We start from the raw sequence: 9,925 nt of genomic DNA, 5'->3' as shown, positions 1-9,925 counted from the left end.
GCGTGCAACCTCCCAAAGGCCAGGCCACCAGGACAAGCCTGGGGTCCAGAGACTGAAGAATCCCTGTTCCTGGGGGCAGCAATTCACAATTACTTTCTGACTTGCGTCCTGTGCCACCTATCAGAAATGAGTGTGGGTGGTGGACTTGTCCACAGAGAGACAGAATCTAAAATGTGCCCTTTTAACATCACTGAAATCACACCACTATCCTAGTGGAGTGGGTGGCAATTAAATATTGTAAAGATTTCCCTGAGATCAGGTTTGGGGTGTCTAGGGAAATGAGACACGCAGCAGTCTGTCTGCACAACCGCAAATCGCTCTCCCCCCCCCAAGCACCCTGCAGTACGCTGAACGCTCACCACAACGCACCCTTGCCCGGAGCTGGGGCACTGGCACCACTCTCCCCATGCCCCCCCCCCGGGGGGGAGAGGGGTGGTAGATGCAGCCATGAGCACTAACCTTGCTATGATCAACTTTTACCCTCTGATATCTTAATGGTAATATTGGTGGAAGTAGTAATAAAACTAAAACCAAAACTAGTACTAGTACTAATAGTAGCACTAATAAATACTCATCAATTTGGAACGACTACCTCATCATTCTCAAAAGTCGAGGCATAAGGGGCTTTGAGAGGAGCCAAAGAGAGTGGAAGGTCCCAGGTCCGGCTGAAGTTAGCACTTGTGTGTGTGTGTGTGTGTGTGTGTGTGTGTGTGTGTGTGTGTAGGGGGATGGGTTACAGAGGAGGACCGAGGGGGGAGGAGAGCAGGAGGAGGTGGTAGAGTTTCAGGCCCGGGAGGGGGGCGCCGGGGTGCAGTGACGGGAACCAATGAGCTGCCAACTCGCGCGTCTCCGGCGTGACTGCCGAGATTGACGTGGAAGACACGTCAAATTGATCTCCGCACGCTGCAACCTCCCGGTCAGACGAATTTCTCCTAATCGGATGAAGTTCACTCTAGGCCTGGGGTCGCGGGCGTGGAGAGTGTCCTGGGAGCGCCCGGCGGCGGCGGCGGGCCAGGGGGAGGGCGGCTGCGCGCTCGGCGGCGGCGCACGGCGCGTTTCCAGCCCGCGGCCCGGCCGCCGCGGCTCCGGACTCGCGCGCGCCCTCCCTCTATGCCTCTCCCGCGGCGGCGGCGCCCGAGCTCTCCCGGACTGTGCCGGGCCCAGTCCCGGCCGCTTCGGCGCCAGGCAGCTGGCTGGCCCGCGCGCTATGGGTAAGGGACGAGCGGTAAGGGGGCGCGGGCGGGCGGGCGGACGAGGCGGGTTGGGTCCTGGCACCTCCTTTCCTCTCGTCTGCTCTCCTTGGGAGAGCAGGTCCCGGGTCCCTGACAAGTCGCGTTTTCCGCACGCCCCAAGCCATCGGGGGTTGGGGAGGGGAGTTCGGCGTGTCGCAGGAGGGGATGTGCCAATTAGGCGCGTCAAAAGTCCAGAAAGGGCACACAGGGCTGAAGCGCCCGGCGTCCCCCTCTGCAGCCCTTACGCGGGCGTCCACTCCTGGAGCCCGGATCCGGTCCGTTTGCTCGCACTGCGAGATTCTGAGGACCCGCCCGCCGATCACCTTCCAAGGCGCGCCTGGTGTGGCCACCCTTTTTGGCTAACCCGCCGGTGTTTTCTCTCCCGCCTATTTACTCTCGTCCGGCGCGTCCGCAGAGCAGACGTACGGCGAGGTGAACCAGCTGGGCGGCGTGTTCGTCAACGGCCGCCCCCTGCCCAACGCCATCCGCTTGCGCATCGTGGAGCTGGCGCAGTTGGGCATCCGACCCTGTGACATCAGCCGGCAGCTTCGCGTATCCCACGGCTGCGTGAGCAAGATCCTGGCGCGCTACAACGAGACAGGCTCCATCCTGCCCGGGGCCATCGGGGGCAGCAAACCCCGCGTCACTACCCCCAACGTGGTCAAGCACATCCGGGACTATAAGCAGGGCGACCCTGGCATTTTTGCCTGGGAGATCCGCGACCGGCTGCTGGCCGATGGCGTCTGCGACAAGTACAACGTGCCCTCTGTGAGCTCCATCAGCCGAATCCTGCGCAATAAGATTGGCAGCCTGGCGCAGCCTGGGCCCTACGAGGCGAGCAAGCAGCCGCCGCCGCAGCCGGCGCTGCCCTACAACCATATCTACCAGTATCCCTACCCCAGCCCTGTGTCGCCTACTGGCGCCAAAATGGGTAGCCACCACGGGGTCCCGGGCACAGCAGGCCACGTCAGCATACCCCGTTCATGGCCCTCGGCGCACTCGGTCAGCAACATCCTGGGCATTCGGACGTTTATGGAGCAAACAGGTCAGTCTCGGTGGCCCTCTGTAGCGTTCCTGGAAAGGGCTGAATTGGAGATTGGGGGGGGGGCGGGCATGCGGGCAAAGGGTGGCACTTGTCATCCTCCTCAGACCGGTTTTGGCTCAAGGGAGGGTGCAGGGCTGGCCAGGGAGACTGAGGGTCTTGGGCCTTCTGTGGGAGTCCTTGGACATCTTGAACTTTTTATGACAAATATGGAAAATATTTCCCAAATGGAAGAGCAATCGCCGACCACAAATTCGGAGGCCTGGAATTGCGCTTTTTCATTCTTGCAAAAAGTATGCAAAACCCTATCACCAGATCTAAGCCAAACAAACCAGAGTCAATCCTGCGACTGTTTCTTATGATCCCGATCTTCCGGGTTCCCTGAGCATTCCCCAAAGGGTTCTGTTCCTCCCAGGCCCATAGGCTCTTTTGAGTCAAAAAGCACAGGGGAGCTGTCTGGCAGGTCTTGTCAAATGGCCTGTATCTCCAGCAGGCCCAGCAGCCCTGCAGCTCCTGGAGCTGGGATCTCCCTTGTCAGTGCCCCGGGGCTGCAGCCATCCTGGGGTGAAAAGTTGCAAGGATTTGCCCTTTGCCTGCAATTTTCATCCAGCACACTGTCATTCCTCTTTCTTGGCAGGGGTAGGAGGGAGCAAAGGGGGAGCGAAGGGGGAGCGAATGGGGCAGCATTGATTCGGTGATCAAAAAGAATTTTTGTGGGCTGGGACTGAGTCCCCAGTCTCTTCACAGTGTCCCCTGCTCCCAACAACCAGCCAGGGAATTGTGTGCTCTTAAGTGAGCAGACTCTATGTGTGTAAGAAGCAAAACTCACCTTATCCCAAGACAGAGGAGGGCGGGCTTGAAGGAAACTGAATGCTTAGCTCCAGTGGCAGTGGGGTGCTCCTCCAAGGCTGAGACCGGGCACAGCTTTATTTATCCCGGTGACTCAAAAACCCTGGGCCATTTGCTGGGCCAAATCTCCCCATGTTGTGATCAGTGGACAGTTGGCTGGGAGGTGACCTCATCAGGTCAGCGCTCAAATCTGGAATCTTCTCTCAGTTACCTGTGTACACACCTGCTCCAGGAGCAGACATGTGCTTGGGACGAAGGTGGGTGTCTGGGTTGTTGCCTCTTTTGGGAGACCTGGGATATCTCCAGAGGCAGTTCGGCATATCCTTCCAGACGCCTGTTGAGACTGAGAAACCCATGTAATTCTCACAAGCCTGCTGGGGATTTGAACTTGGACCTTTCCGGTCGCTGTTTCTGGACAGCGGAAAGGCACCTTGGCTGAGTGCGCCCAGCCCTGGCCCTACAGGCCACCTACCGCCAGAGACTTACCGTTTCGTGGGAAGCGGGTCGAAGGCTGGGAGGAATGCGGAGCAGGACTTTCTTCCCTCTGCCCTACAAGGAATGAAAGCAAAACCCAGTTCCCAGCTGCCCCTCTGCCTCCGATCGCTCTCTGAGTGTTTGAGTATCTCAGGTGTTCCTGAGGACCCTTCGCCACCCGCTCAGATATGAGCCCAGCGCTTGTAGGCTTGTGTGGAAACTTCTGGACTGCGCCTGTGCCCAGCGCAGATTGGGATGCCCCTTCTAATCCATCCTGTGTCCCCGCAGGGGCCCTGGCTGGGAGCGAAGGTGCCGCCTACTCCCCCAAGATGGAAGACTGGGCCAGCGTGAACCGCACGGCCTTCCCGGCCACTCCAGCAGTGAATGGTCTCGAGAAGCCTGCCTTGGAGGCGGACATTAAATACACTCAGGTAACTGAGCGCAGGGGGAAGAAGGTGTCTTTAACTGGGGGAGCGGGAGGGTTGGCGGATGAGGGGAGAGAGAAAGAGAAGAGAAAACTCCCTCGGGCCAGGGAACGTGTTGGTGTGTCTGGCTGCCCGGCCAGTGAGTGTCTGCGCCAACCTATTTCTCTCCTTTTCTCAAGTGCATTAGTTTGGGGGAGGCTGGCTGTCCAGGTGATTGCTTTGCTTTTTGCCAAGATACTTTTGTTAAAAAAAAAAAAAAAAAAAGCTGGAACCCGAAACACAGATAGGAGATGACTCCCTTCTTCTAAATCCCAGTTGGTGGACACCATGACCCCCCTCACCTCTTATTATTATTTATAACAATTTGCGTGGAAATCACTTTGCCAGAGTCCTTACTGGGAAAACGAGAGGCCAGGCCTCGCGCGGGGATAATGGAGGGGACCGCAAGGGGAAATGAGGATTCCCTAGCTCAGTAATTGCCCAGGCGGGGGAAGACTGCCTGGCCGCCTGCTGCTGATGGTCTGTCCTCAATCTCTACAGTCGGCCTCTGGCCTCTCTGCGGTAGGCGGCTTCCTGCCGGCGTGTGCCTACCCGGCCTCCAACCAGCACGGCGTGTATAGCGCACCAGCCGGCGGCTACCTTGCCCCGGGCCCGCCGTGGCCACCAGCGCAGGCGCCGCCGCTGGCGCCTCCCGGGGCCGGCGTCACCGTCCACGGTGGCGAACTGGCCGGAGCGATGACCTTCAAGCATCCCAGCCGGGAAGGTGAGGGGCGCGGGCCGGGAGGGGGTCGGATGAATGGCTCTAAGGTTAGGAAGGGTGCAAGGGAGGAGTGTAAGCATGGGGCATGGTGAGAGAGTCAAAGAGACAGATACAGAGACGTACAGAAAGAGGGGAGAGCTGGGGTGCTGGAGTGGGCCCCAGGCATAAATCCTTCCTAAGCCTGTAGCTTCTTGGAGCAGACTGCTTTATAACAGGTGTATGCCCTGTTCCTAGAAAGGCAGGCAGAGTTGAGAGAGCCCCCAGGACTGTCCCGACTGACTTGTACGGAGAGAGAAGGAAGAGGGTCAGGTTGGCGGACAGGACTCCTAGGTTTGAACCTAGTTTTGTGTCCTTGACCAAGTTATTGCTCCTTTCTGGGTCTCAGTTTCTCCATCTGCAGAAGGATTCAGAAGCACCATCCTGCTCACCTTTCTGGGGCTTGCAGAGCTTTGCCTTCTGTGGTGGACTACACTTGGATTTTTCTAGGCACTGCATCTCTGTTTCGTTTCTCCCTTCCCTTCCCTTCTTTCCTTCCTTCCTTCCCTCCTTCCAGGCCCTGGTCTTTGATTCATTTTCTTAAACATGTGCTTTGGGAAATGGGGAGAGCATTTCAATCATGTATCCCCAAGTCTAGACTCTTGAACTCTGTGTGATTTGGGGTCCATCTTTCTGTGGGAAATGTAGCTGGAAGTTCTCCTTCCTCTTCTCCCTCTATGAATCCACTCCCTGGTAAGTCCACTAACAGATTTGAGGTATTTAATTGATGGTCAGCAGTGTGAGGGTCATCTTCTTACACTGCCCTCTGAGTTCTATTTTTTTCTTATAACTTGGGAAAAGCTCACTTGCTCTTGAGTCGCATTTTCCTCATTGGTGAACAAGGGCTGGATTTGCTAATTTCAAACCTTCCTGCATTTAGGTTCTCCTCACCAGAAATTTGCAACTTCTACAACCCTACAGAAAAGGAAGAAGTCACCTGAGGGGGTCCCAGCCCTGGCAGTGAAGGAGACAGAGCATAAACTGGGAGGGCAGTGTGGGGCAGAGGGATGTTCTAGATTACAAAGGGATCTTTACCACCTGATCTTCCTCACACCTACCAAGGTGGACATTGGGGGCAAGTGGCATTGGGTAATCAGGGGACAGGAGGGGCCTTCTTCTATGTGACATCCAGGCAAAAAGCTTTATTTCCACGTAGTTTCAGTGAGATGCAATAGCATGATGAGAGAGAGAGAGAGAGAGAGGAGCCATTAAGGTGCCATCAATAACAGTCAAGTGGAGGGAAATTTTTTTTTTTCCTTTTTCACTTTTTCTAGAACATAAACATCTTGGGGTATAAATTACAAAAACTGAGAATTAGAACTCCTTTACACTTTACATTTCAGGACAGATGGGGGCATCTTTTTCATCTGTAGAAGTGCTTTTGCTCAGGGTCTTGGAGTGGTGGAGTGGGTCCACCCCACCCTCCCAAGGAAGGAGGCATAAATCCTTCCTTGTGCTTTTGCTCAGGGTCTGGTCCTCGGCCTCAACTATAACTGCTTCCTTAAGAACGGAGGTTATCTGCTGAATTAGGAACAGAAAAGGAATCTTCTCCATTACACAAATCAAATCGTTTAAGCAGGTTCATTTGAATTAGAAAAGCATATCTACAAATTGAAATGATCTCAGGGAGAAAGAAGACTTAAGAAAAAGGACTCATTATCTTCAGAACAATGCCATCATTTGCTAACAGAGCCACTTTGTCCTGAGGCATTTCAGACTCCACATTAGAAACAAATTATGATGTGTAGGTAACAATCCAAAGGGAAAACACACAGTTCAGAATTCTAAACTAATTCTAGTGAATTGGGCGGGGGAGGGGGGAATCTGTTGGTGGCTGATTTTCTTTAGAAGATACTTTCTTTCAGAAATACAGGGCCATTCAGTGGCCCTGACATTCATGTCCCTTTTACCAGTATATTTGCTTCCTGTTATGAAACGTCCCACCCATTTTCAAAATCCAAAGCAATAAATTATCTACCTTAGTTATTAAATTAATACCTTAATTTCCTGACCCTCACAGTTCTTTAAAGATCTAGGTAAATGATCATTGAATAAATCAGGCCCATCACTGAAAATGATTTCTCAAGCTGGCATACAAGTGTAAGTGTTTGAACAGAAACATAAAAATCATGAGAATTACATGCCTATTTGGGTCATGGAGTTTTACCCTTCTCACTGGCAGAAAAGTTGACTTCAAAGACCCTCCCCTTCCCCTTCCCTGCTCCTCCCCCTCCTTTGAAAAAATGCAAAGTAATAAGAATAACTGCCTTTAATTTTTCTAATCATTACTTAAATTGTCTTCAAAGAAACTTATCCCATAAGACAATTTGCTATCATTAATTGTCCAGTTTTTAAGAATAGTAAGAATAGCATTTACTGAATTTTTTTCAGTAACAAAAATTTTCTACCAAAAGCAATTTAATATTATGCATGTTCAGTAATAAGCAAACACTTTTGATCATCTAGTGCTTACACGCACAACACACATACAATATTTTATCTATCTTCACATCCATCTGTTTCAGTGCATCCTCCAAATCAGTGCAAATGAACATTAACTGTTACCCTGAGGGAAGTCAAATCAAATGTCAAATTATGCATTGCTACTTATTAATTTTTTATTGGTAAAGGGTAGCGAGGCTGGGCTACCTATTTTGTAGGCGAGGAAGTATGATTTACATTTTCCATCTGTGAAAGGAAACTTTAATTCTTGGGGCCTGAGAGAAAAGGAAAGTTCCACCCCACCTACATTTGGAGTGGACCTGGTATTTTTGGGATCTCAGTACTCATCTAATTTCTTTTTGTAGCCAGGGCAGGACCATCTCCCCACACCCCTTCCCAGCCTCTGGACAGGTGACAGACGCCACCAGAGGTTCTTGCAAGACAACTGGTATTTACAATTTACAGTGTGTTTTCAGAAACCATCAAAGCCTCATGGTTCTAAAATCCCTCCCAGAGGGGCTTTGGAAAGCCTAAGGTTTCGAATATCAAATCTAGAAGATACTGCATATTCCTCAAAGAAAATATGTTTATACTTCTTAAACTCAACTCGAAGCTTCATTCCACTTATCTCTGCTTGGGATTAGTTCTTGAGGGATCTATCCTGAAAATGTACTTTGCCAGAGAGTACTAGGTTGCAGGCGTTTGTGTGAGAGACCCAACAAAGCCAACCAGGTTTCATTTGACCTGGCTCTGGAGACCCCTTCTCAGACCCCGCCTCTGTCCGCCCCTACCGTGGTCCCAGTGGCCCTGCAACCGCAGTCCTAATATTTTGAAAACCCTTGTCCCCATTCCTGCCCCCTAAGATTAAATGAACCCTCAGGGCGCCTAACACCACAGGCTCAAGCCTCCGAGGCCCCCAGGACACAGCCACTCAGGTTGCCTCTGGCCCTGCAGGTGGGAAAGGAGGGGAGGAGAGGTCCTATGGCAAGGGCTGGTGTGGACAGACCTAAAAACGCAGCAGCAGGGTGGAATCTATCTCTGGGCCCTCCGGTGTTTATTTTTTACTAGTTCATTTTCTCCTTTGTGTCTAAGGCAACCGTCCTATAGCTGAGAAACCGCCACCTCCTCTGATGTTTTCTGAACAGGTCCTCACCTTGAAGGGGAGTACAGGGTGGAAAACAACGGTCAGAAGACCTCGTTGGCTGAGCAGCCACAATCGTCTTTAGGAAAGAGAGCTGAGAGGAGGGGGAGGGCAGAGTAGTCACTCTGCCCTGGAAAGGTCTTTAGACCCCTCTGAAAACCCCTGTGAAACCAGATGTTCCAGGGGTATCCGGCGCAGCTCCCGCGCAGTCACAGCAAATTGCGCCTGCTACTGGAGCATGGGCAGCTGCAGGGGAAAAAATCCAGAAATATCCCGATCCCAAAATGAGGCGCTTCGAGCTTCCCCTTTTAAAAGAGGACTTGAAGGGGAGAAGAAGAAAGCTGAGAATGGGCGCCTTTAGGTATAAACTACTTGAGCTTCCTGCAGGAGGAGCTGAGCGGCCAGGGGCTGGGAAAGGAGAAACAGGTTGCGCAATCCTGGCGTCACTTTGCTGGTTTCCAGAGGCAAAACTCGGGCCCCTTCCAAAACCCTAAATAATAGAGCAACGCGCAGAATGCCGTCTGATCTCGCAGATTCACTGTCACTTAATCCGGAGGCCCATAGGCTCCAGGGCGTGCTGTGACCGCAGTGGGGATAGTAGCTGTGTTCCCCGGGCCGCGGGGCAGAACGAAGTCGGCCACCCATTTAAAGCGCGGCCGCCTCCGGTGCCGAACGGATCCTGACCGTCGCGGACCGTCTATCAGGGGCGGCTTTGGTGACCCGCTTCACGCTCTGTTACCCTCTGTCCACCGCGAGCGTCCCGAGCCGCTCTGGGGACAGTGGACCTGATGCGCTGGCATCTCCCCAGGCCTGAGCGCGCAGCTGGGGTCTGGGTGGCGGTGGAAGGAGGGGAGCGGGGGTCTCGGATCTGAGAGCCTTCCCCGCCGGGCTGCCCTACCGACCCGAGCGCCCATCACCTCCTTTATTGAGAGGGTGCGGGGCAAAGGCAAGTGCACTCGGGCGAACAGGGAGCGTTTGCAACACGGCCAAGGCTGTGCTCAGCCGTGGCTCCCTTAAGGGGATCCGGAAAGATGGGCGCCAGTGGGCCTGTGGGGTCCTTGGAGGACGCGGGTCCGGGCTTCCTTCTTCCAAACCCCTATATTGTCAACCCCGGATCCTCGCGTTGTCACCCGCATTTGCGGACGTCGCAGACCTCTGGGTCTCTCACTCTGAGCCGCGGCAGCCAGTGACCCGACGTCCCTGTGCTTCCTCCCGCAGTGGCCGATCGGAAGCCGTCCAGCCCCGGCGGCAAGGCCCCGGATGGCCTCAGTAGCTTACACGGACTGCCCATCCCAGCCTCGACCTCCTAGGGGCAGCGCTTCCCCGAGCCCGAGCCCGAGCCCAAGCCCGGAGCAAGAGGCGGACCGGCGGGCGGAGCGGGGCGTGCAGCTCGGCCTTACAGTCTCGGTGGCGCGCGCGGGACCCAGGACAAGCCGAGGAGGTGCCCAGAGCCAGCCCGCGGGGGGCCCGCCCCGTCGGTTCCCAGGCGCACCGGTTCCCAGGTTCCCCACCGGCCCGGCGGCC

General features: G+C 54.2%; 1 protein-coding gene across 1 annotated transcript; it reads left to right on the top strand.

Annotated features, from left to right (window-relative positions):
* The first annotated feature begins 940 nt into the window (after positions 1 to 940).
* Positions 941 to 9,711, top strand: PAX1 (paired box 1). The gene is made up of 5 exons (XM_021700731.1): positions 941 to 1,211; positions 1,648 to 2,277; positions 3,886 to 4,028; positions 4,563 to 4,785; positions 9,620 to 9,711. The coding sequence occupies exons 1-5, from the start codon at positions 941 to 943 to the stop codon at positions 9,709 to 9,711; spliced, it is 1,359 nt and encodes a 452-aa protein (XP_021556406.1).
* Positions 9,712 to 9,925: the final 214 nt, after the last annotated feature.

This window comes from Neomonachus schauinslandi, chromosome 10, assembly GCF_002201575.2.
Source record: "Neomonachus schauinslandi chromosome 10, ASM220157v2, whole genome shotgun sequence".
In the NCBI taxonomy this organism is placed as follows: Eukaryota; Metazoa; Chordata; class Mammalia; order Carnivora; family Phocidae; genus Neomonachus; species Neomonachus schauinslandi.
This window is presented reverse-complemented; position numbering and strand designations above follow the sequence as displayed.

Bases quoted from the DNA above. Each gene is read 5' to 3' on its own strand.
- PAX1 (XM_021700731.1), top strand. From the start codon at position 941: ATGAAGTTCACTCTAGGCCTGGGGTCGCGGGCGTGGAGAGTGTCCTGG. The intron at 1,212-1,647 runs GTAAGGGACGAG...GCGCGTCCGCAG, and splicing joins GGCTGGCCCGCGCGCTATGG to AGCAGACGTACGGCGAGGTG. The intron at 4,786-9,619 runs GTGAGGGGCGCG...TTCCTCCCGCAG, and splicing joins CAAGCATCCCAGCCGGGAAG to TGGCCGATCGGAAGCCGTCC.